This window comes from Amblyomma maculatum, chromosome 11, assembly GCF_055883805.1.
Source record: "Amblyomma maculatum isolate TAMU_Amacu chromosome 11, ASM5588380v1, whole genome shotgun sequence".
In the NCBI taxonomy this organism is placed as follows: domain Eukaryota; kingdom Metazoa; phylum Arthropoda; class Arachnida; order Ixodida; family Ixodidae; genus Amblyomma; species Amblyomma maculatum.
The window spans coordinates 149,289,265-149,316,558 of NC_139354.1; the positions used below are offsets into that span (position 1 = coordinate 149,289,265).

The following is a 27,294-nucleotide window of genomic DNA, read 5'->3' on the forward strand; positions in this document are numbered from 1 at the left end:
AAGCTTCGGGCCAAGACGAGGGATGATGACGTATCCCGCACTTTATCAAAATAATACGGGCGGCAAGCAGATGAACAAAAGAGACCGAACATGACCATGGCGATCGTAGATGACGTTTAATGAATGATGGGGAGCGCGCCTGCCCACGCCAGTGCCCGCTTCTTCTTCCCCGCTCATAACAATATGAAACGTTTGTTCACAGTATAGCTTGAATACACATCCGCGATATGAAGTACCCATCAGTAATCACTAATTAACATGCTTGAATCTGTTCAAAACAGCGCAGCACGCTTAATATCGTCAACATACGACCTTCATTCCAGCATAAGCGCAATCAAGTTTTCGCTTGGCCTCACTTACGTAGCTCTCAGACGCAAAACTGCGCCGCTATTTGTTTCATAAGTTATATTTTAACTTCCAATATCTCTGTATATAACTTCTCCCTTTTGTACGCCATGCAGCCTCTTTAATTCTAATAGCGTCCGAGGATATCGTGGTTCCACTAACGCTTTTAATTAATAAGTCCTCCTTCCTGACCGCAATTGAAGAATGGAATTTGCTGCCCGATCCAATCGATAATGACCCTGACACTGCTAGGTTTAAGAAGATATTGTTAGGATATGTTCTGTCGACTCGGTTATTTAGCTTGAGTTCATGTTCGTGTAATTTTTCTTATGCTGAACATTTATCCTGTAATTACTGCGTACTAGCCCTGCAGGCTGAACCTCTCACAGCAAGTGGGATGTTCTCCGCATATTGATAAGCCTTTTTCATGGCTAGCGCATTGTTTGCTTCTTTTTGCGCTTGGTGCTATTTTGTTATAGTTATCATTGTTTTTTGTTCAGTACCTTGTTTTCGTTTCGCTCCCCCTCATGTAATACCCCGACAGGGGCCCTTTAGGGATATTAAATGATGATAGTGATGATCCACGGGGTCGTTGCGAGGATGCCACATCATCGTTGATGTCTTCACAGTTGAGTTCAGTCAGTCAACCAGGGCCTTGTGCGAGCCGAAATACTGGCTCAGAACGAAACACTGACGCATCACAGGCTCCAGGTAAGCGACTACATTAACGCAGGTGATCTTCGCCAAGAGCGTTGGCATCACTTTCAGTTGAAGGTTATTTAGCAATTACTCCTAAAGCTGCCATGAACAGGTCACAGACACTAAAGAAACGACTAGCAGATGCAGTAGTGCATTATGGTATTCTTACCGGATGAAACTAGTGCATACCAACAAAAAGTAAAAAAAAAGTCTCTCACTCGGTCGTTAACCAGGAAACATTACACAGATAACAGGGGAAGGACTCGAACAAAACCGCTGTAAATAGCTGTCTCTAGTGCTTCCTTTCAACGCGCTTGCTTTAGTAGTGGTGACTTGGCCACCGCTTCGGCCAGAGGTAAAAGAATATTATCCAAAAATAAATACGGGCATGTGCGTCCGGCAGCGTAAACAGTCGCGGATTATGTTTAACGTGCGAAGCAGTGCAGGTCAATCACATGTGTCACAGGAACTCATGTCTCCTTTTCTTCCTCAGCGCGTGGAAAATTTATGAGCTCGTTTGCCGAGTGTAGCGTCAGCCTAAGGCGCGCACAGCTCCTTAAATATTCGGGTTCACAGTGTTTTACTGCACTCTAGGCGACCACGTTAAAGGCAACGTATTCACTTTCGTCACCCAGAATCTGGTCTGTGACCACCGTTCGAGACATGAAGGCCTTAGCAGTATTATTTTGTGTTGCCTTTGTCAATATTGAAAGCGTATTATCAGCTGGTTCGAGTGGTAAGCTTCACTCATCTTCCGACAAATTCACATCGCTTTGTTTCTTTCAATTCTACCAATCGTGTGTGAATTTTATTTCTTCTGAAATGTTCATCAGCTGGCTGTGGGTATCCTCTAAGTTGTTCCTTTTTGACGTGGAGAATTTAGCTTACGACGCAATGTTAATGAAGGTAGCTCACGTGCCGTCGCCCTGAAGAAATCAATATAGTAAACGAACTCTTGCAGCTGTCAGTCGCATCAATTAATTCAACCCGAATATTTTGTGCCTCAATTCGTGTACCGAGAAGATACATTTTTAGCTTAACAAAACTGACAATCCCGAATCCCGATGGCATTATTTCACCTCTGCAAGCCATGCATAGCTGAAAGCGGGGAAGGGGGAAGGCGGGAGAGAGAGGGCCCAGGACAATTTCGCGAGCGTTTTGTCTAATAGAAGCCCAGCATTGGATCATTATGAAGCTTATGCCCTTTGTACCGAACAAGGTTTCCATCGACATTAGAAATTGAGGCTCACACATTTTTTTAGTTAGGGGGGATGTTCAGACCAAAGGGCCCCAAGCTGGTCGCTGGGTTACAGCATGCAACTCTGACAAGCAGAAATAATGCAGACTATCTCAGCTGTGCAATCACATCAGGCGAATGTTCTTACTCGGAGTCATTACTGACCTCCAGTATTCGGGATAAGACTTTCAACAGCAATGACCAATTTAAGAAATGCGGGATTTACCAACACTGCCTCATTGCAAATTTTGTTAGAGGGAACATTTTTTATTTACTGATATTTTATCACGCCTTCTAATTCAGGTTCTCTTCTAATCGAATGTATTTACATGCTCAAGTGTATCTTTTTGTGCTCACTGTTGTGACATTGTCCCACACGTTTCTTTCAGGCACCTGCAAGAATGCTACCATACCGGATGTAAACAACCTCAAGAAGGTATGCATTCTTCTCTGAATTTTTCATATGCAGTGATTGCAAGAGCGCAAAGCTATTAAATGAAACAGCCACGGCTTATTTCCCTGGGTGAAAATTTTCATATTTAAAACTCTTCAGTGCCAAAAACATCACCGACCAGCCGATACGCCACATTTCCAGAAATTAATTCATCCAGAAAATGGTGCGTCAAGCAAGCTGAAAGCCAAGCTCTTCAATATTTAATGAATATTGTCATTCGGACGAGTCACGTATGGCTTTACATAAGCGATCAGCTTCGCATAAAATCGTTCTTATGAGGGCATAATATTTACTGTACATTTAAGGCGTAATGTCAAAACTATAGTATTGAATCACTGGCTTTCGTGTTACGTTTTGGAGTACACAGCTCTCAAGTCTCCTGCTTTTGAATGCCTCATTCTAAATTTAACATGGTGAAGAAGTTGTCTCTTCATTACAAATACTTCACTGTAATAACAACAAAGGCTGACCGCCGAAGAACTGACGCGTTTGAATTGTGGTGCTGGCGAAGACTTGAGAGTTCCTTGGACTGCCAGAAGATCAAATCAGTCAATATTGTCGACTATAAACCCTGACTGCTCATTGAAGGGTCAAATTCTAAAGTTAAAGCTCAGCTACTTTGGTCATCTGATGAGAAGAGAGGAGTCGCTGGAGAAAGATTTGATGTTGGGAAAGGTTGAGGGTCGCCGGAGAAGGGGTAGGCAGCGAACGCGATGGTTAGATGGCATCCTCGAGGCACTGCAGATGAAGTTATGTGATGTTAGGAAGATAGTGAGAGACCGGAAAGCGTGGCGTGACATGGTCCACAGGGTCACGAAGAGTCGGACACGACTGAACGACTGAACTGAACTGAACTGAATAACAACAAAGCTGGCCTTTCAAGCGCTGCCAACGTTTTACAGAGACGTAAATGCTCGACGGTACTGGATAGCCAGTGAACATATTTTACAACATTAATATATAACAATCTACAGAAACCTTTCATACAATTCTCAGAAAATTAATACTGAGGACTTATTCTTCCCTGCTCCTAACATTCACCGTTTATACCTGATGGTACGAAATTAACAAAAGACCACACTAATCACATTATCTCTTCTCGCATAATGCTCAGGAATAGCAAAACGGCCTAATGTTGGGGAAATAAATACGCACTCTCTGCATTACGCATTTTCGAGCATATTTATGATTCTTTTCGGGTCAGGTTCTACAAGCAGCAAATCTCTGACAAACATACGTTCAACCAAGGCACAGGTGGGCGCTTACTGCGAACACAGACGAAAAGCAATAAGTACAAAAAGCTGTTCCTTCTATGTTTAAATATACCAATAATTCCTACCAAATATGAACTATATTTGGTTGATTACCAAGAATTCCACGCTGTCACTAAGCATTTTCACTGTACGTCTGTACGCACTTCAGGATAGCCTATTTTCCATCAGTACATATGGAATTATTTTGCGCACTGATGTAAGACGCAGTCAGTTCGGCTTCATTATCAGCTTGGCCAGTGCCAGGCAAACCCCCAAACGAGCAACTTTAAGGGGGGGTTAATGTACGTACACATCTTTCGTCACACCTACCGTCACACCTACACGTACCCTATCATAGCACGAAAGTTGTTCGCTGATCGGTTGTGTTTTGGAAGTGCTAAGCGTTTCAGCGTTGCTTTTATGTAATATGTGAAATGTTTTTCCTTTCTATCACAGTGTTTAAGCCAAGTCAGTACAAGCTGCAAGCCTTCACAGGTGAGTTCCTTTAAGCTAGTTCGAACGATCGTAGTTATCTGTTATGAATTTAAAAAAAGTCTCAAAAAAGAGTATTCTGTCTCAATTGCTCACTTCTTGGGATTAGTTGTGCTTAAAATAAGGATCATGGTTCGCACAACTTTCCCACCGTTTTAGTACACCGTATAAGGAAAACTAAAATCATTTTCTATTTGGCACTGATTTAAAACACAATTAATTGTACTTTTTCTTTTCCATGTCTTCCGAAGGCCGCCATCGATGCTGTTAAGCCTATCGTAACGGTAAGATTTCGAAGCAGTAATATATATATCTCGCACCACTTCAGAAACCAGTCTACCGTGTGAAAGCGGTATTCTGCTTGTAGATAAATCTTTCTACCAGCCTGAATAGAAAAGCGGTCACAAACCAAATTTCTTATGGCTTGAGACAGCCATTCTGGGCACTTTTCGGGCACTGTATCTACTGGAAAGATTCGCATTCAGAGAAGTCGTATTATCACGATCAGCAGTCACTCAGGTATGCAAAACAAGGAAAATGGCCGCAATTCCACATATCAGCGTCTTATCGAGAAAAAACTAAAACTATCATTACGTTTTCTTCCTCTCACCACCTATGCACATTTTAATAAATCCCGTGGCCGCCAATATGTCTCGTACTTAACGTTCAGTACACCCAGTTTCTGCAATCTCATTGTCAGAACGATACTGCAGAATGCTTGGTTATCAAGCTTTGTTCCGGAACTGGTTTTCTATGCACTGCGTACACAGATAAAGGCTTGTTCTATTTTAATGCGAAATGTCGCATACATCAGTGTGAAACCATGCAAACCTCTCTCATGTCTTTCAGTGTGTGTATGATGCCCTGAAGGAAATGAACAAGGCCACTGATGTAGTTGTGGCATATGGTGACATCTTCTATGCACTCGTCAACGCTACGAAAAATGCCAAGAGTGAAGCACGTACGTTTCTTTAACTACTTGTTATAATAAAAAAGAAAATTTCCTATTAACTTTAGAAACGCAATGTGGATATTAAGGCCTTCGCTTAAGCTAATATCAAACTATTGTGTATACTGTTCTGGATTCAACAACGGCACTTCTAGGCTGCGTTCAAAATTTCCAATTCAGTCACACACTTTGAATTACACATTCAAATGCAAAGTCTCGTTCTTTATGTGTCATAAAAGTAGCACTTAGCGCCATTATTATTGCCGTTGTCTCCATACAGTGTTCCAGTTCATAACATCGAGCCCTCTTCATGTCAATACCGTTGTTGTTTTAGATATATTAAGTGAAGTAGCTTTGTGTTCTGTATCCACATAGGGGACTAACGTACTCTGAGCACCAATAAGGAAAGACCAAAAAAACTGATGTCGCAGAGCATTCTCCTGAGCGCTTTATATTACTTGCTGCAGTGGGGATAACTACCAATACTAGTTTAAGTTCCTTTTCCGTAGCCTGAAGCCATTAATCATCCAAAACAGACAAAACCTTCTTCACACGGTGCGCGATCAGCTCACTACAATTCCATTAAATTCTCAACGCGAATTAATAATATTCACCGACTAAGCAGAGAATATTTTTCCATGCAAGCTCCTGGTGTGATCGGACTAACAACTAATTGTTAGTAACCATCAACACGTCACAGCCCTGTAGGTAACCAGCGTTGCTTAGGCGATGCGCCTAAATTTAGGGTGCCTCGGTGCGCGCGCCCCCGGGCATCGAAACATCCTACTAAAATCAGACACGCAGCGCCCCCTGTTTTTAAAGGGACCAAGCGTAAAGTAGGACTGCGAATACAAGGCGCCGAGGCGCAGCTGCGCCTGTTGGGATATCGTAAGTTTTCTCTTTCAGATTGTATTTTTATGTCAGCGTTACTGTTCTGAATAGCAGCGTTTTAATTGAGATTGGCTTAGAAGAGCAACTTGGTTGATCACTGCAGCTGCTTGCCAGCTTGGCTACGATCCGCTCTGTAGCTGCACAGCAGAAACCATAACTTCGTTACGCGTAGGTATAAAACGGAAACATTTGCCTTGTGTCTGATTTTTTTCAATCATATGGGGTCCTGGCGAATCGCGGTGCTATGCACAGCAGATTACGTGTACACGTTCGAGCAGATATCACATAGCTGTAATGAAGCATCGCTACTGGAGGCGAAGTATCACGCCTCACGAGATGTCAACATTCAAATGGATTTCTTCATGCTCCATATGCTGAACGCTGTGATCACGTGCAGTACTTATTTACTGCACGTTTGAAGAGCTATAACGATTCGAATAACATCACCGGCCAAATATTTGTCAAATCGTACTTAATGTGTCGCAATATATAAATCCCTGTTTTTGAGGGCGAAACAATGACACCTATCTGTAGGAAAACAAAGACCTGCTGTTGATGTTACACTTGCCGATTTTGGACTGCGCACAACTAGCATTGCATGAGTTTGCAGTTTTATTTATTCTCCGAAGTGAGTAATATAGCCACCGAGTCATGCATCTGAAAAGCTCGCTTTGTGTTCGCTGTAAGCAATTAAGTAGCTGCAATCGTCCAGTTGATAAATGACGGCAATAAGGTAATAAGGTGTCGGCGACCTAGTACGCCAGAGCGTGGGACAGGCCTTGTAATCTCCTTAGCCTCAGCACGCGCTCTTCATTAGTAAAAGCCAAAAATGAACTGCATCGATGGATGTGTTTCAGTCAGTGCCGGTGAATGCAAAACATATCAGTGCAGATATGAGGAAACAAAGCTGTTATGCATTGTTCCTTCATCGAAATGATATATTCGGAAGGCGTTATTTTAACATAGTCATGCGCAACAGTCGGCCTAAAGAATTTCGCGGCCAAGAAAAACATTCGGCGATGCTTCAGTTAGTTGTACACTTGATTTGAAACATTTACTCATTGCCATGCAGCTGGAGCCTAGCATATTTAAAATACACATTTTTTTTCTGATTTGAACTGAAGAAAGTCTACCTACTTGCCAGATATTCATTAGTACGTAGGCAGAAAAAACATATTGCACGAACGTTTTTAGCGCTTTGTAAGGAACCAGACTAAAACATGCAGATAATACAAAACCTAAAAACGTTCTTAGTGCTCCTGAACGACATATATTTTATTCGTAGGAAGCAGCAAGCGAATCCTATTGTTTTCAAACACTGCTCACTTACAGTGCCTCGCCAAAGAAGCTGAGCACAGATAACGTTTTGCAGGAACAATGCTCAACACATGCCGGATGAGGCATTAGCTAACTCTTAGCACTTCCGGCAAAACATTGAGCATTGGGATAAGTCTGTGATAACCTCGATTTTTCATCCAGATGATCGTAAAATCCAAACTAGAATGCCCTGGACGTAACCGTTCACTCTTTTGTTGTTGACTACTGCTTCTTTCCGTCCATCTCGCAACCACATGAGCCCCGCTTAGCAGTCGAATGATTGAGCGAGAAGCTGGAGCTTCCGTGCGGTTAGATCAGGCGTCCTTGATAACAGGTTCCTAATAAGATTGCGCAAATTATAAAATCGAATGAACCAAAGTGTATTATAGGTGCGGTAAGGCAGGAAAACTCGCATTAGGAAGCTTGATGAAGCAGCGCATAAACACGATGCAGACCGATCTACCGTACTCATCGTCCTTTTTTTTATTTTTTTTTTGAACCATGCCTTCAGTTTATATAAGTTCCCCCTCCGCCCCTATACAGCTGCAGTAATCTAAGTCGTGTTACCACTACAGTGGTATGGCGGACACTTGGTACCGCTAGAAGTACGCGGGAAACTGCAGCAGCGGTTCGCTATAGGCCTACACTACAAGCGGTCTTCTTTAACACCGAGGAATGTTTTACGCGCAATGCTTGATGTGGACATATTGACAAGCTATTATTTCCCCTTGCATATCCCCCTCACACATTTTTCAGGCTGTGAACTTTGTAAGTCCGTTTATAGCACTATGCATGTAGTCACTTCATGGTGTTACATTAATGGATGATGCAGTTTAGCGCGCATTTAATGGCTGATTCTATCTGCCGCTACTTTTATTTTATTTATTTTCCACTCCTCTCTCATCCCTGCTTCCCAAATTCCTTCGTATGCACACAGCAGCATGTGAGCTAATTATACACACGTGCTAAATTCTCTGCTTTTCATTAAGGTCCTTTCTGTCCGTCTCGCGTTTTGAAAGCGGGTGCAGGAATTAATGTAGCCACGACAACTCTAACGTTACAATAAATGAGACACTTATGGAATAACAAAATTAAACCGAGAAACGACCGAGGTAGTCAGAATACGAATAAGTTATTGCATTGAACCCTGCTTTGTTTTCGACAGTGGCCAAAGATTTGAAGAACTCCCTCGACCAAACGAAGCCGGGAACAGTGCAGCTAACTCGTTGCACCAAAGGAACCTTCTCAGTCCCCCTACCGAGCAATGTTGTGGGAAAGGTAAGTGGGCTACCGGATAAGATAAAGAAATGAAACCTTAACGTTACTTGCTATAAATAAAAATATTTTACAGCTCCATTGTGATATCTTGCCAGGCCCATTTGAAGAATATTCGGTGATGCTAAAGGTCATATGACCGAGAAAATGCATTCAAACTCACTTAGACCAAGCCTGGTAGGTATACTATGTTTGCAAATGTGACCCGAGCAGCTGTAAAAATATAGAGTACGAATGCGGCTGCGTACTGCAAAAAAAAAAAAAAAAAGTCTTTTGATTTCATTAGTGCGCAGTAAAACTAGCGCTAACCTTTCACTTTAGGAATGTTACAGCTATACTGTAATAGACAGGTTTCGTTTCACTGCTTTAAAAAACTGCATACCGCAGGCCTCATATTTGTATCATCATCCTCACTGCCATTAAGAAATTTGCAGCAAACTGAAAGAGCCTTAAAATACTCGAGAGATCTCGAGTGAGAAATGGTCGTTCTTCTTGTGCATTTCGGTTTTATTGGTCTAAAGGGTTTAACCCTCGAAGTGACTCAAGCTATGCAGGCGTCGTATTAAAGGGCAGACGAAATTTCGACCACCTGGGCGCCGTAATTTTCGCATCCAGCGAAAACCGCTCGCCGCGGCCGGTATTCGATCCCGCTTTCTTAGGTTCAGCGATGAAACGCCGTAACTACGAATTGCACCCTGGAAGGCCGGGGATATTTTGCAGATGTTTAAAATGCTGGCTATTATCGTAATCCTAAGCAACACGTAAAATTCGCGTCTCTTTCCTTTCAACGTAAAAATACCTCCTCTAAGATTTTCAGTACTAAGTGTACTTTTTCGTTTCTGTTTTTTTTTTTTTCTCCCTCTATTGCCGCAGTGCTCCGCCAATTTCGGAACGGAATGCCAGAAATCAAGCGTAAGTCTCTCAACTTCAACGAAAGAACTTATGTGTGCTATCAATGCTGAATTTAGGACAAAACATTCCACAATCCTTAAAGTTATGTTCCGGAGATGTCTCCGTGCGATCTTAATTAATTTAACCAAAGCACTGACACTGAAGCGTATTAAGCCTATTTGAATGCTTTCAAAACCGTCCCGGTGTTAACAGAGTCTACTTCAGTGCAACGGACGAAGCTAGGGATAAAATATTCCGAAACATCAAAAAAGCATTATTCAAGACATCTTTGCTATTGTCATTCTGAGAGGAAGCATGTTCATGTTTCACTCACTCTGCGAGCTATTTATTTGAAAATATTTTTTTATTTTTTCTAGTTTTTTGGTAATTAAAACTTTGTAACGTTATAAGCAAGTCGACTCTCACGATTTTCATACAAAAACTCATTCAACTGATTTTTTTTTTTTTTTACCAAAAGTGAAGCCCAATACTAGTCTATTTCTCGTAAAGAAACTGAACATTTTAGTCGGCATTTCAGTTTGTAATCCCGTTCTTGTTTCTTACCAAAAGAAACAAAGAGTCGGAAATTCATTACCGGCATATAATGAAAGGAACGTCTGTTTCTCAATTCCATCTCTCCGCTATTTTTTATTACAGACCAGCCTTGTGTCTCCGCTCGTTAAGTACGTCTTGGTAAGTTGACAACCATCGTTAAATATTCCAGTGTTCTCTTACTCCTTTAAAAGCTGCTTGATTTAAAGTATTCTATCTCATTGCATAGTACATTTAGACTACATTACGGCACTATGAAATATTTGCCCGATAATGATAAAGTAAACTGCGTTCTTTTGCATGCGAGATTAAACGCGACCTTTAAATATAAGAATAGAACCTACAGTTGCTCTCGAAATGGCTTATCAGTTCACCAGCTACCAATTCCTGGAAAGTGCAATAAAAGAGACTTGTGAAGGGGCGCTAATTTTTAAACAAAGTAATAAAATAAAATAATATTTCGTTGCCCTCTCTATTGCATCACCTACGTTCAGCTCGCAAATACAAGTTCAAAGCAGAGAAAAAGAAGGGCGTAAAATAATTTAAGGCGAGATTCATTTATTCACAAAAAAGGCTATATTGGTATCCCTACATATGAGCATCTGACACTGTACAGAGCTTTAGAGCGCCTAGATGCTTTTCTCAACAAGTTTAATTATTTCACCGAAAATGCAGTGTACACATTATTGTGCTATATCCGCTTATCAATCCGTTTCTCCCTCAGTGCCTGTTGAAGAACGCCCTGCCCAATGCACCACAGGATAAGATCGTTTCCCTGCTGTGCGACCTCGTCAAACGCACAGACGTGGCCTCCATGGGGGGATCCTACCTGGCGGCAGCACTGCGTGATATCGACAACGTGCTCTGTGAGTGCCTGATCCATGAGAGAGAAAAGTCGTAGGCGAGAAGTGAAAAACATATATGGTAGCCGTTTCCAGCTCCGATTACTGACGAGTGAAGCTTCTCGATTAACGGAAGAGGCCCATGTACACACCAAAATTAGTTTTATAAAAAAACTTGATGTTGTATTTAAATGATATCTTTGCAAATGAATTATTCCCGACATACTGATTGGTAAACCGTTTCTTCTAGAAAATCAGTAACTCTGTGGCACCAACAGCTGGCTGTTATGCTTCACTAACACGGAGCACGAGGAGTTTTACATATAGAAATTTGTATCTAATATGTGCTTTAAAAAAAATGCCTAATGGTGTCATTTTCCTATGAGGTCTAAGGAGCGCGAGACACCTTTTGGGAATTTTGAATAATCGTCCTACGTGGAAAATAAACCTACACGAGAGTTTTATTCGCACTATACGCGCGTCTTGTTGCTACACATAGGATATTTATTATTGATAAATTTGTGGCGTTTCGCTCATGTAGTTCATGTGATATGCCTTTTTCGTGAGAAAACAAACTCACTGGCCTTTATGTTTTGCTTATTTTCAGGCATGTCAGGCACAGGCAAATAAAGCTTTTACAGTTCTTCAAGCAAGCCCTAACTGAACTTGTAGATTGTAGAAATTTGAATAAACGCATCATGAAAACGTATTCCAAGACCTGCCACATTTCTTTCAATAGCAATTCGCCCTTAAGATGTTGGGTATACAGTGATTATAAACCTTGTGAGATGGCTTCCTGAAACATACTTACTACTTCAATGCCTTTCGTAGCTTCTGGAGTCACACAGCCTTCGTACTGAAACTAAGGGGCAAGCGGGCATCCCCACATTTTTTTTGTAGCATTATAGCTACATTCATTTATAAAATTGTTATGCTTAGAATGAAACCTCATAATTAGCAGATTTCAGGCGACCAATATAGTACACTATACGTAGAAAATAATTCTGAAACGTTTGAGCATGAACAGCTTTATCGTCTGTGGACGGGGCAGCGTGAGAACATAAAGGCAAACCTTAACATTTGTGGGTCACTCGCAGTGCACACATGCTGCGTTGCCGATGGAGAAGCACATGCGTCAGCAACTGTTTAAACCTTTTCCCGTTATGAGCGATGCCAGTAGGAAACCCAAGTTCAAGTTTCGGCGCGCGACTACAGCGCCGAGAGGGCGAAGCGGCGTTACTGGGAATAGCTCGCGCAGGCGCCGCCGGCGCGGCCTCTTTGACACTGGAGGTGGCGCGCGTGCACACGTGCTGTTCTGTCCATCTGGGGAGCAGCAGTCTCCGCATGGGATGTTTTCCGTGCTGCTTCGAGAAACAAATTTTTCGCGATGGCAGAAACGCCCCCCCCCCCCCAAAAAAAAAATAACAACAGCGGCGCCTGGCACGCACGCTCTCTCAGTTGAAGCCTTTGTACTAAAAGATAAAAAGATTCGATTCAGAAGGTATCTGTTCAAGAATCGTGGTCTCCTTGCCAGCTATGAAAGGGAAGATGAGAGGCGAACAGGCTGACGGTTCGCTCACAGAGTAGAAGACGGCCAATAAATTAAAAATTGACAGTTGCTCGCCGTAAAGCATCATTGCATTTATAGCATGAATGTTTTTTTCAATTCGCGGGCGAAGAGGTCGCTATCTTGGCTCATTGTGCATGAGTTTACTTCCTAATAATGTAAATGAAGCCCAACGCAGCTTCGTTTTGAAATAAGAGCTTTGCAAAGGCATCTTTCGCCTTGCCAAAAAGCTAACTTTTCATGGTACGACCATGCCTGTTATGAAAAAGCAAATTTGAGATAACATTGACTTTTATCACTCTCTGAAAGGTACTATTAGCTTCCCAAATTTTCCTCAGCAAATGATAACTTTGTAAGCGTCCTTGTTCAATCCTCAGGTAGCGAATAAAATGAACATAAAGCATTCAAGCTTGTTGTAAGGTCGTCAACAGTGCATGTTTTCTCGAGTTTTCTTTTTGTGTGTGTTTGTGTTTCCTGCCGTTTCGGGCAGCCGGCCCGCGAGGCGCGCGGGCGGAGCGGCGCCGTACCCAGGGAGGGGGGACCTTTTCTTGTTTTTGGGTTATAGTGTGAAGTGTCCCTGCTTGTGCGCGTTATCTGTTTTGTGTCTTTCTTGAGGGGCGAGGGGTCTCGCGCATTGGAGGGCACTCTGCCGTTCGGTGTTTGGCCTGGTGGCTAGCGCGCGAGGCTCCGAACTCCGTCGGCGGACCCCGTCGAGCGTCCGTTGGGTGTTGTTTTTCTTATTTTGTATGTGTAAAGCGCGGTCGTAAATCTCGTGCGCGTCCTCGAGAGTGGAATGCCAGTGGTGGAAAGGCCGGGGTTGGGACGCTTCGGCGAACTGGGCCTCGGCTACGGTATTCCACGAATCTGTGTGAACGGGGGGGACACCAAGGACGTTTTCACGGAAACGGAAAGCGCGCGAAAACGACGAGGTGCGATGGGTGGCCCGAGGAGTTGCAGCCCGAGCGAAGGAGAAGACGGACGTTCTCCCGTACGCTCGCTTGGGACGACGGACTGTCCTAAGCCGGAGGGCGACCCAACTCTGTGTTTTATTTGTTCTTCCTCTCAACTGTGCTGTGTTTGTTCATCCATTCAACCTATTAGTTTAATTAAATCAGTTTGTTAATTTAATTCGGCCCATTGAAATTCTTTCGACGAAGCAAGGAGACGGGACCATTACCAACAAGAAGAAGAAGAAGAAAAAAAAGGAACTTCAAGAAACATCCTTAGAAGTTTACTCTTGTTATACATTTTCTTAACATCGTTGCGCATGTGCTTGTGCTCTAGCTCTTTACGCCTGTGCATCGCGAACACTGGTTTTACCCATCGGCACCGAACACTGCGTTTTCCCAACCAGTTGTGCGCAAGTATAGCCCATATTCTCACAAAATTCAAGTCGAAACATAACATGAGAACCGAAATAGATGAGACAAGCTTCTTCAAAGCTAAATTCCCAGCTTAGCTTCTAATCTAGCCTACATTTCCAGAACTTAAGCATTCCGCTGCCCTCATGAACAATTTAGTGGGGAATATTTCAAAGAATGGAGAACGCGTGTCTATTACCTACCTATAGGCTTTTCGGTTGATAGATAGCAGATCCACAGAATAATGTGTCCAACACGCAGTTAACCTTCTTCCCAAAGAGGCAACATTTCTTATACAATGATGGCATATGAAAACAAATAAAGCGTGATCTTCATATTCAACACCGCAAAACATCGATCGAGTGCGGTACTGAGTGCTTCGATTTGTAGTGCTTATCATTCAGTATTTTGAGGATATACTAGAAAATTAGATTTTCGATGCAGGACAAAAGTAAAGCAAGATGCCCGTGTTTTGTGCGACGTCAATGCACGTTACGAAACCTCAGGTTGTCGGAATTTCTGGAGCCCTCCATTACGTCGTTTTTAGCAGACTGACTCTCTTTGTCGCATCAAAGCCCATAAACCAAACCAACCGACCGAGCAAAAATTATGTGACAATTAGGCTCCGCCGTTACACGGAGGGTGTTTCACACTTCTTATTTTTTTTTTATTTTTTTTTATTTGTTTATTTTGTATTCATTGTTAATTTTATATACCGACACTTATCGTCGACAAACGCTGGCTTTCCATTCCGAGCAGTTTGAAACCTTTGAATGCACTTTTCATTTTTTTAGTACTTGAAATAATTTTCGGTCAGACATTTTCATATTTGCATTCCATATTTTAATTAGCCTCACGAAGCATTCGCGTTTCATTCTGAGCATTTTGGCACATTTGAACCACGGCCGTTTTTAATTTTTTCCTCCCTTTACATTGATTTCATAAACTCCTCCTCGCCTGTCGATCAATCATTAATAACTACAACCACAAATTATTTTTTGTGTTATTGTAACAATAATATAATGTTTCTACGGAGCCTTCGATAAAATATTTCCGACACGTGGTGCGGCTGCTGCTACTGCTACGTCGGCGGCTTTTCGAGCGAACGAACTGTATAAATAATGCGGCATTTGTTATGTCATCGTTGACTCCCCAAAACGCACATGGAGTCCGGTAGCTATGGCAGTTGTTTACTGTCTACTTCAGAGAGTGCACACTGTCAACGAACCTTTCCACTTTATTCAAGTTCGATTTACGGAAAATAAAAGTCAAGCAGGCCGACTTTTCTCAAGCCGCGCCACTGACGGTACTCTGCGACGCGCCGCAGATGCAGCGCGAGAGCTCTGAACGTGGTCGCAAGGGAGCGGGAGTGCGGCAGTGCAAGGAGAACGCGGGGCTGGCGCGAACCCTATATTCCCAGTTTTTATTTTTCTGCCATAGATGGCGCTTCCCGTCAGGGCAAAACTACGAATGGGGCGGTACAGGGAGATATGGGCTGGGCATCTTTCGAAGTATGTGATGGTCAGAGTAAAATATTATATGAGGAACGCCTGAGGAAATTGGACACCAACAAGTGGGCAGCTAAAGTATTTAAACACCTATATCTAAAAAGCGTTGACTCACAATGGAGGAAAAGAACTAGGAAACTAACTTGTAAGAACGAAGAAATAAAGAGCGTTATGCGACAGGTGAAAAAAAAAAATGCCCACGATTACGTTACTTCCTAATGCGAAATTTGAGCGCAGCTTAACAGCTGTTTCACCTTTTCGATAGATTGAGGCAAAGATTTCTAGCAAGACACGTATGTATAATTACAGACAACATTTTTAATTTTTCACGCGTATTCTATCACGAAGCACTCCACTAACAGTTCTTGGCTGTCATGAAAGAAGCTTTGTGGTCGGAGAAAAGAACAGAGCCATTGAGCTTTCGGAAGGTTGCGAGAAGCAGCGCGTGGGCCCATAGGGACGTTGCGCGACGAACAGATAGCAGCGACTAACTGATGCCGCTGACGCCGCTAGCGAGTGAAGCGAGTGAGAATGGGATGTAGGCAGTGTGATCCGCTGACAGCGAGCCGACGTTTCGGCAACCGGAGAGCACCCTCGCCGCCACGCAGGAGCATGTGCAGTATGTGGCAAACTCACAGAAACAGTTGACCATCTTATACTCGAATGTGATGGTATCTATACGGAAGTCGCTGCACGCGCAGTCACTCTTCCTGAGGCCCTGGGGTTTTAGAGGTACCAGTGGCCGGGTGAATAAACCTGCGGTTGAAGGTAGCAAAAAACGATTGGTAGATTGGTGGCTTAAAAGCAGAAAAGTAACCTAATGTTAGTAATGTAGAAACAAAAAATTGAATATATAGATTGATGGTACATTTCACCGATCTAAAACGATAATTAGGACATAGGGAAAAAGCAAGCATAGCAGCAACTGCTACCACCCCGTTTTGAAAGGGTGTCACAAAATCGGCGCACATTTTTATCAAGCCGGCGCAGCGCGAGGCCCGTGCGGCGCCGCATGGAGAGAAAAGCCTCCTTCCCCGCGCAAGAGAGCGCGTAGCTCTGTACGCATTGCCGTCACCCTCTTTCCCATTGTCCGGGGATGACGGCGCTTCACCTTGTATGGAATGTGCCAGATCTTTCGAGAACCTTCTGCATGGCAACTAAGGAGCCAGGGAACTCGCCAACAGGTCAGAAAGGCAATTCTAACTACACAGAAAAGGCCTTATTGCCACCATGTGCAAGAACGATGATCATGATCGCAGCACGGTGCTATATACATTGCCAACTCGCAACAAACGTTACATACCTAGACTTCACGTGCTGTATACAAAAGCAACATTGTAAATGCTTTTACGGCTGTCACGTCCTGCTGTGGTGGCCCAGTGGTTGGGTGCTAGACTCCAGAACCCAAGGACGAGGGATTGAATCCCGGCTGCAGTGGCTACTTTTCGGAGGTTGTCAGAATTTTTGTCCTCCGCTATGGCGTCTCTCATAGCCTGCGTTATTTGGGACATTAAACCATGTAATCAAACCACAACTGTCGCAGACATCAAAATGGCATTTACCTAACCTATTTTTATAATCCAGACCCTTTAATTACATACGAATGAATGTTGTACCTTATTTCTCACGAGTTTACATACTAGTGCACTGGGATGGTTACATCGAGCAGATCTCTCTGTATCTTACAACAACATCCAATTCCCCATCAACCTCAAGGTCTGACATAAGGGGTAAGAGTTCAAAGAAGTAAAACGTCGTTAACCTTAGAAAATGTTTCGTAATGAACTCTTCATCAAATGCGACCTCACCAATTAAGTCCTTCTGTGCACTCCCTACATAAAAGAAGCATGTGTGTTTTGATGCATAGCATTTGAAACTGCACTTCACTGTAGTAGCCATTTGCACCACTTTCTGCCAGAAATAGGTAGCCCGAGCTATCTCTCCGCACATCATACTCTCCTGCATTACTCAAAGGCGTGCAGTCGAGTACATTGGGGCACTTAATTTCTAGAATTGCATTTTAACTCTCTATGACCCCATCAGGTGAAGCAGAAAGCCATGAAAAATCAGGGTTCACGCACCTCTGCCTGTTTTCTTGACATTAAAATTAGTTTTGCTGACAAATTGACTGAAAGCAACCGGCTCCATCTTTTTATCATCCTTTCTTGCAGCATTTCCCATGAATGCGAACTTGAGCATTCTTTCGGCTGCCTTCTCACTACTTGTTGCATCCTTTTTTGGCACTTTTACACACATTTGATGCAGTCAGACGCAGTTTCCGGGCGGGAGAAGTGTCAAAGTGGGGTGCCCAGGCATGTTGTCTCGAACTCCAGTACACTGGCTCCTTGAGGCGACAGAAGCAAATACTTCTCATAAAATAGGCTGCATAGTGTGCAGGTGTGACTCATGTGGTCACCATGTGGTGGCCGCCCCAAGGGATTGTGTGATGACTGCAAGTGCCTGTCCGGTGCATGAAGTCTCACATACAAAAGGGTGCCTGCAGAAAAACTACACTTGCAACATTGGAAACATAGTGGATATTGGCCCTGCATTAACATTGTTTCAAGAACAAGTCACTTCTAACATTAATTACAAGTCGCACATAATCTTAGTCGGAAAAGTGCTAGACTACAGTGAAAAGATACAATAATACACCAGCCTTAATGCTGTTCTAACCACCAAGTACTACAGCGCTCCAATGCGATTACATTAACACATGCTGCTGTCGCCGTTTGTGAGAAATGTAATGATATGACACATTTTCTGAAGCACCTGGGAGGTATAAGGGCACGGTATATGGTGGTTCGTCATACATCTTCATGATATCTTCTTTCGTCATAAGTCAGAACCTTTGCTGACGACGTTTTTTAAGGTAGCCATTAACAGTCCCTTTCTGTACTTTGAAATTCATGTCCTCAAGCACAGCAGGCTCCAGATGTCGTTTCGTGCTACGATTTCACTGTGCTGCTGTGTCTGTGCGCGATATGCCAGTGAGACCTTTGGATGCAGCAATCTCAACTTAAAAAGCACAGCTCCTACGTGGCTGCAGACTGCCTTGACCAGCCATGCGGCAGCAGCACACATATCATTCGAAACGACCAACTTTCCCGTAACCGCGGCTGCCTGAGAGGGTGTGCTTACGCCAAATGGAACCTCGCAATGAGCACGTTCGTTCGGTTGGTCTGCTGCTTCTACCTCCGTTACGACCGCGCGGAGACTACGCGCCCCGCGAACCCCGCCTGAGTTATGCTCTCCCCTCGAACTTCGCTTCGGAGAAGAACCACGGGTACTGGACGCCTTTGGGAGAAACATTCGGAGCCGAGAGTAGACGAAGCGCAGACGCGTACGAAGGCGTACCACTCAAGCCAAGCGACCCTCTGCAGATCAACCGAACCTCCTAAGTATTATTAAACAGTTTGATTTTAAAACCTCATCTGGCATCACTGCTAACATGGCGCCGCCGACAGGATCTGCAGAGGCGTCTCGCGCGCCCGAAGAACTACCGGAATCCACAGTCCGCAGCAGAACAACCTCGACGAGTTCCGAGACCACATTCATCTGGTCACCAGCGAAATCTACAGAGGGCAGTGTTCTTACCGGGTTGAAGAAATGGCGGCTGGCCGACGAGCTTCGAACCCGTGCACCGCCGTGCAGTGGCCGTAAGGACATTCTCCTCACAAGCCTCCTGGACGGCAACATTCACCTTCAGGCCTCGCTGGCTGCGTCCGGCTCAGCTACCAGCTAAGCTGAGGCAGTAAGCGATGACAACGTATGAGCGGACACGGAGGGACCGACGACAGTCAAAATTCTGCAGGCAAGGGTTGACGAACTGGAACGACTTGTAGCTCAACGACGCACGTCACACGCAGCTAGTGACACGACTGGGCTACTGTAGCCAGTGTCGACACGAGCGGGGCACGATACAGACTCCCAAAGCAACGACGGAAGTCTCGTCCCTGCTACGACAACGGACCAACAGTCAGCAGACACCAATCGTGGTACACCTCCGCAGTCCTCGCGGGAACGCTCCAGTTCCTGACGGTTCGCCAAGCCTGAATGAAATCATGGCCATGTTCTGGTGCACAACTGCAGATGACGAAGTTGTCGAGAGTGTCAGAGCCAGCTCAGCCCGTTCTGATCTAGTCAACGAACGACACCGCATCCGCTATCCCTGAGTATGACGGCAATGCGCAACAAAATGTTGAGACGTCGATATCGCAGGTGGAGCGCGTAGCTGCGTTGGCACACTGGTCCCCATCACGGACGCTCGCGACTGCAGTAACACGGCTGCCGGAAGCCGCGAAGGATTGGCACAGCTCTTACGGCTTGAGTCACGAATCGTGGGAGTCACAGAAGCCAGCCTTCGTCTCGCCCTTCGACAGGAGGCTCACGATGCAGGAATTCCTGTAACTGCAGGCTGATGGAAGGCTACGCAATTCGGAGACCTCGATTGAGTACATGTATTCGAAAAATGCTTTGCTTGGCAAGACTCCGTACCCAATGGCAAACGAAGAGAGAATTTCACTGATTCTCAGCGGTATCGACGACGACACATGGGTTAATCCACTCGCTGCACAGCCCTGCAGCAACGTCACTGAACTGATCGATCACGCAGCGCTACTCGATACCAGACGACTCAAGAGAGTCACGACGCAGTTCCGACAATCTGTTCCTGGGCGGTCTAACCAGATGAGCAGCGATGGATCCAGTTCGGCGACAGATTAGCGCACTGGTCCCCGCAAACAGTCAGGGCCACGAGAACAGGGAGAACCGATGCGGGCCACGCTAATGCATACCTGCTTCAACTGCGGGAGTGCATGAGGCCGAAGACGGGAGCCACGATCGCGGCACAACAACGCCGAGCAGCCAGATCCAACGGCGCAGGCCATACCGGGACGACAAATAGGCAAGCGAATTATTTTCTACATTCATCATCATCATCATCATCATCAGCCTGATTATACCCACTGCAGGGCGAAGACCTCTCCCATATTTCTCCACTTAACCCGGTTCTGTGCTAGCTGCATCCACTTGACCCCTGCGAACTTCTTAATCTCATCCGCCCACCTAACTTTCTGCCTCCCCCTGCTACGCTTTCCTTCCCTTGGAATCCAGTTTGTTACCCTAAGCGACCATCGGTTATCCTCTCTTCGCACTACATGTCCTGCCCATGTCCATTTCTTCTTCTTAATTTCCACTAGAATGTCGGTAACTTGAGTTATTTCTCTGACCCACTCTGCACGCTTTCTATCTCTTAATGTTACCCCTACCATTTTTCGTTCCATAGCCCTCTGGGTTGTCCTCAACCCAGAGGGCTATGGACAGGAGGCAATTTACCCATTGTTAAGGGCCTCGTCAATAACCAACCGGTGAGAGTTTGCATAGACAGCGGCTGAAATGTGTCCATCCTTAACGAGAGCTCTGTGGGCCCTAACGTTCGCCACCGACCATGGGCGTCTCCAGATCACATATAAGTGCTTGACCGATGCATCAGATCGACACTAGTGGCAGCGTTGGACGTGAGTGTCGGAACGTCGACCATGCGACTTGAAGAGGTCGTGATCGCGCCCTTGCCCTGTGCCATGGACCTGATTCTTGGTTCAGACTGGCACCGTGCCGCGAACGTCGACGTCACGTTTCACCCTACGAAGATGTCACCCTCGTCCTCATACCGCCATCGGGGAGTGAACCGACCATACACACTCCAGGCGCATGCAGTATGAATCGTACTGGCGAAACGCTGATAGCAGCCTTCAGCAACCGCAAGGTCAAAGAAGAAACACCAGAGAGCGACATCGGCTTCGTGAGATTGAACTCGAAGGGCACGGGTCCCGACGAAGATTCCCTTGACCTGGCTGAAGAGACTGTATCTAAAATGACCTGTGACGCGAACTCTAACGAAAAAGATGAGCTCCGCTCAATTCTGCATTGTCATCACGACGCGTTCATAATGAGCACAGATGCGCTGGGGCTTTGCGCTCACGTAGATCACAGCGATGAACTTAAGGACAACATTCCCGTCGCCACAGGGCCGTACCAATTTGCCCCGGGGACAGACAGTTCATGAAGGAAGAGGTTAATGACTGCTTGCCTAAGGGGATTATCCGACCAAGCGAAAGCCAGTACTGTGCTCCTACCATTGTGGTGGAACAACCACACCACCCAACCACACCCCGAGGAATATTCCACGACTATATAAAACTGAATGAGAAGACCGCCAACCCACCGTACCCAATGCCAGTGATGGAAGATCTAATCGCCGACATCATGCGAGAAGGCTCGACGTACTGCACTGTCTTGGACGTGAAGTCCGCCTTTCTCACGGTGCGAGTATGACCTGACGACACCCATAAGACTGCCTTCGTTACGCCAGACGGAAAATGCAAGGCACCGCAGAACATGCAAACAGTCATGTTCGACACGTTTGACAGCATGAAAGGAACATCCACATACAATTGACGATGTCGGCAAGGGAGCAGCTACTATCCCCAAAGTGCTGTCACTGCTCGATGAGGCGCTAAGAAGAGTCATGGTCAACGGCTTAGAGATGGACATTAAGAAATGTCAATTTGTGCGAGTCGACATCTCATTTCTTGGCTATAGGATCGCCGCAGAAGGGCGAACCCTGGACGAGGCGAGAGTCGCAGTCGTCAACAAGTTCCAGCCTGAAAGCAACTTCAAGAAATTGCATTTGTTCCTGCAATTGGCAAACCATTACCGCAAAGTTCGTCGATACACGCGCCTGAGGACAGGCGCCTAGAGTGAACTGCCCGTAACAAAATGCAAACATTGTCAACTTGCTACACATACACAAATATTCTGAAAGTGGAGAACTGATATGACTAAAAAATTTGCACAGACAAGCTGTAGTTTGTGGAGTTTCAAGAGCCCTGAAAAATTTGGAGGCATGTTAGCAGCAGTAACAAAAGACACAGTGCAAGACAGTCGACTAATACACTGTTCCATGAACCAATCCAGCAGCTCATTATTTTTGAACGTCGGGTCTCCCATGTTAATCCAGTTAATATATGTGCTCCGAGTTTCTTTTTTTGGTGTGCCAGTGCACACCAAAGCCTTGCATCATTCACTAAACAAAATTAACTATTTGAACTCCAAAATAATCTCATCTATACAGAAAGAGCTACATTTTAATTGCTTCCAGAAGGTGCCTCAAGCAATGATCGAGCTTGTGCATGGAAGCAGACATAACATTTGCACTAATTTGCATAGCTTACTTACTCGGGCAATAGAGCCATCATATGCAATATAATACAAAGCTGTTCAGTAATGTTGAAAATTAAGCATGTACATATGTCAAAAGACTTGCATTATCCACTGGACAAAATGAACTATCCAAAATATTCTCACCTCTACAGGAAGAGCTGTGGTATTTGGATCACCTCTGGTAGGTGCCTGAAGCAATGGTTGAACACCTAACTAACTGCATGAAAGCATAATGACATAGCAAGAGTTGTGCTAGTTTATATAGCTTCTAGCAATGGAGCCATAATATATGTGTGCAACATATTCCAAAGTTATATATGTGGCCTAAATATACATAAATATAAATATAAAAGTATATATACATTGTTATTAATACCATGATAACAGTACTAACCTGTCCAAAGGAAACCTGTGAGTGCTGAGGTCTTTCGGGCTTCCTGGCGATGATGGTTTGCCATGCTAGGAAAAGAAAGGAAATTTGTGCGTAATCAACATTGGGTTAATGGCAGTTTTATTATTCTGCACATGAATGAGAATGAAAGGAGACAACAGTCTGCAAGTGCAAGGTCATAGGGGATACCTTCCTTATTTTTTATCTATATACCTCATGTTATTTTTCCTTCCACTTGGTATTTAATTATCTTTCTGCCTAAAATCGTTACAGGACTAACTCTGATCAATATCAAACACAAAAGTATTAAAAAAATACCTACATTTACCTTGGACTCGACTGTTGGCTCCTTTCATTAATTGTATCATAATGAGCCAATTTCCCCTTCAATTTTCCGCTTCATGAATGAGAAAGACATGCATATACAGGTGTTAAAAGGCAAAGATCAAGAGTAGACTAAACGCACTGTAAAATAAGCATATCTTTAGGTGGATGGGGGGTGGGGGAGGGGGGGGGGGGATGCAGTTTGTCTGTATTGTTATTACTGTGCTGGTATTTTTTATTACAAGTCAGGCTTGGTTTATGGGGTTCAACGCCCCAAATTCGACTCAGACGAGGCGCCGCACAGCACTGAGTGACATCGCACAGCACATGTACAGGTGCGGACGTAACTAAACGGAGCAGTTAGGCTTTTTCAGTGAAATATAAAATAACGCCTTCCTCACTGGAGATCAGGAAATATTTGTCCGTGAAAGGGCACTTGCGTCTACTACCGGTCCACGCATACCACGACTACCAGTTTCAAATATGCACCGAGTGAAAAATGAAGAAAAAACGTGCTCCGTTTACTTTTAATTGTCCGCACCGATACGCTGGCACCTTGCTTGCGCTTCCGTCGAAAAGCGGCCGCTGTGCCTTGGGCACAGCAGTCGACCGCCCTAACCCACTGCACCACCTAGGCAAATTATACTGCGATTGTTGTGATCGCGTACACGTTAGTGTATGTTAATTCATGGTTATGTACGCAGGTCGCCTTTTTTTTTTTCCTTATCCGCGCGCCGCAGGGCGAGAGCTCCCTTTCATACATTTTCAGCGCCTTAACTTGTTGTGGTCCTCTCGCAAGAGCGGTTTGCGCGGAAGGAATCTGCGCCTGCAAAACTAGCGCTAGGCTTCATGCACTTCCATGCGAGACTCCGAGCCATGCTACGCGTGTTTCCACAATAACTCGCAACCCAGAAAACTTACCATTCCAGGGAGAAACTGCGTCGGCAAAGCGTCGGACTTGAGGCGTTGACGTCTCACGTTGAGGCCAGTTTGCTGCGCCGAACTGGGATTATACTGGTATGCGTCACGGGAAAAGTGGCGGCCACAAACTCTGAGCTCCTGGCGCTTGTCCGACGATGACAGCCCGACGCGTTGGAGCCAGCTTTCCCGCGTGACACCTTGCTTTATAGGGACACGATGTCGCATTATAACATCTTTCCTGTCCTCGGCTTTACAGCCAACTACACAGCAATTGTGGTCTATTGCAGACCAGAAAAAAAGCAGCAGCAGTTGGGATCGCGAGATTTCCAGACTGACAACCGGGCAACACGTGATTTTGCGAGCAGACGGATCTCTCTCGGCCGGAAGTGTTCCGCTTCTATCAAGATGCGCGCAGAATTCTTACCTTTCTTTAATGTACAATAATAACTAACGAATAAAATACTACTTTCAGGAAAAATAGTGCTAATTTTAAAATCTATAATTGCAAAAATTACACATGATGTCATATGGCCATGGCCAATGATAACGTTAACCCCAATGACGTCGCATGGGCTGGGCGGCTGAAAACGCACGGTGGTGAGTCGCCCAAATCGGCTGCGAGCGGCAATTTTCCAAAATTATTTGTAAATTACAGCTAACACGCAGAGCTTTTTGAATGTGATCTCGATGCTCACTAAGACCACCTCTAAACACATGTAGCATCAAAATACGGCCGTAAATGGCGTTTCAGGGGCCCTTTAAGTGGCAGACATGCCTTGTTTATCTCGACGACGTAATAATTTTTTCACCGACGTTCACGGAATACCTGCGCCGCCTGAGAACTGTTCTCGAAGCTGTCCGGTCTGCCAACCTTTCTCTCAAGCCTCAAAAGTGCCACTTCGGGTTCACCGAATTGAAGTTTCTTGGGCATATCGTGAGTGCTGATGGCATCCGAGCTGACCCTGAGAAACTTGCTGCCGTTGCTGCCTTTCTCGTCCCCGCCCACAAAAAAGCAGTCCGACAGTTTTTGGGGCTGTGCTCCTATTATCGTCGCTTTATCAAAAACTTTGCACAGATGGCCAGCCCTCTGACTCTCCTGACTCGAGATGACGCATCATTTTCTTGGGGCGCCGAGCAGCAGATGGCTTTCGACGAGTTACGACGCCGGCTCCAGTCACCCCCGATCCTGGCACATTTCGACGATGATGCCGACACAGAATTACACACGGATGCGAGCAACGTCGGCCTTGGTGCCGTTCTAGTTCAGCACCAAGACGGGGTCGAGAAAGTAATTGCCTACGCCAGCCGTGCACTTTCCCGTGCTGAGTGTAACTATTCCACCACTGAAAAAGAATGTTTGGCGGTAGTATGGGCCGCTGCCAAGTTCCGCCCGTACCTTTATGGCCGATCGTTTCGCGTCATCACTGACCATCACTCGTTGTGTTGGCTGAAAAACTTAAAGGATCCTTGTGGCCGCTTAGCACGTTGGGCATTGCGCCTACAGGAGTTCGATTTCGATGTTATTTATAAGTCTGGCCGGAAGCACACCGATGCTGATAGCCTGTCCCGCGCGCCCGTCGGCCCTCCTTCGTCAGATGCCACCGACGACGATAGCTTCCTCGGAGCAGTCACTACGTCCGATCTCGCCTCCAAACAGCGTGCCGACGACGAGCTGCGACTGATTATTGACCATCTTGAAGGTGGGCATCCTACAATACCCCGGTACCTTGCTCGGGGGTTGTCGTCGTATTGCCTCCGCAATGGGGTGCTTTATAAGAAGAATTCTACGTCGAGTGCGAAAACATACCTGCTAGTCATACCGGCTGATCTAAGGCACGAAATCCTCCTGGCCTGCCACGACGAACCAACTTCAGGGCATCTTGGCTTTACACGCACCCTAAACCGAGTCCGGCAGAACTATTACTGGCCACATCTTTCTCCGAGCGTTAGACATTACGCGCAGACTTGTCGTCAATACTAGCGGCGAAAAAAACCCACGCTCAAGCCATCCGGTATGTTACAATCTATTGAACCACCCCTCACACCCTTCGAGCAAGTGGGCATGGACCTTTTAGGCCCATTTCCTTTATCCTCGAACGGACACAAGTGGATCGTAGTCACCACAGACTACTTAACACGCTACGCTGAAACGAAGGCCCTTGCCCGAGGTACTGCCGGCGAAGTTGCTCGATTCTTTATGAACGACATTGTGCTCAGACACGGTGCACCGTCTACCATCATTACTGACCGAGGAAAGGCGTTTACAGCTCGGCTACTGCGGGACACCTTAACTCTCAGCCATACCGAGCATCGCACAACAACAGCGTATCAACCTCAGACAAATGGTCTAACCGAACGACTCAACAAAACTTTGGCGGACATGATCTCAATGTACATCGACGTTGAGCATAAAATGTGGGACGAGATCCTGCCGTATGTCACCTTCGCCTACAATACGGCGCCGCAGGAAACCACGAAGTTTACGCTGTTCCGTCTCGTATATGGCAGAGAGGCCCGCACGATGTTGGATGCGATGCTCCCGTGCGGGGAAGAAGCGGTCGAACCCGACGCCGCCCATTTCGCAGAACAGGCCGAGCAAGCCCGTCAGCTGGCCCGCTTGCACATCAAGGAGCAGCATGCCACCGACGCTCGACACTATAACCTTCGGCACAGGGAGGCCCACTACGAACCAGGGGACCAAGTGTGGTTGTGGACCCCCGTGCGTCACAAAGGCTTGGGCGAGAAACTACTCCACCGCTATTTCGGACCCTATAAAGTCCTGCGCCGCTTAAACAACGTTA

At 45.4% G+C, this 27,294-nt stretch overlaps 1 protein-coding gene across 1 annotated transcript; it reads left to right on the forward strand.

Moving 5' to 3' along the window:
- Positions 1–2,596: 2,596 nt before the first annotated feature.
- LOC146175159 (uncharacterized) lies at positions 2,597–11,904 on the forward strand. The gene is made up of 9 exons (XM_084583631.1): positions 2,597–2,717; positions 4,445–4,483; positions 4,732–4,764; positions 5,330–5,441; positions 8,803–8,915; positions 9,786–9,824; positions 10,461–10,496; positions 11,080–11,221; positions 11,805–11,904. Exons 1-9 carry the CDS (start codon positions 2,601–2,603, stop codon positions 11,825–11,827), a joined length of 654 nt encoding a protein of 217 aa, XP_084439757.1. The 5' UTR covers positions 2,597–2,600; the 3' UTR covers positions 11,828–11,904.
- The last annotated feature ends 15,390 nt before the right edge of the window (positions 11,905–27,294 follow it).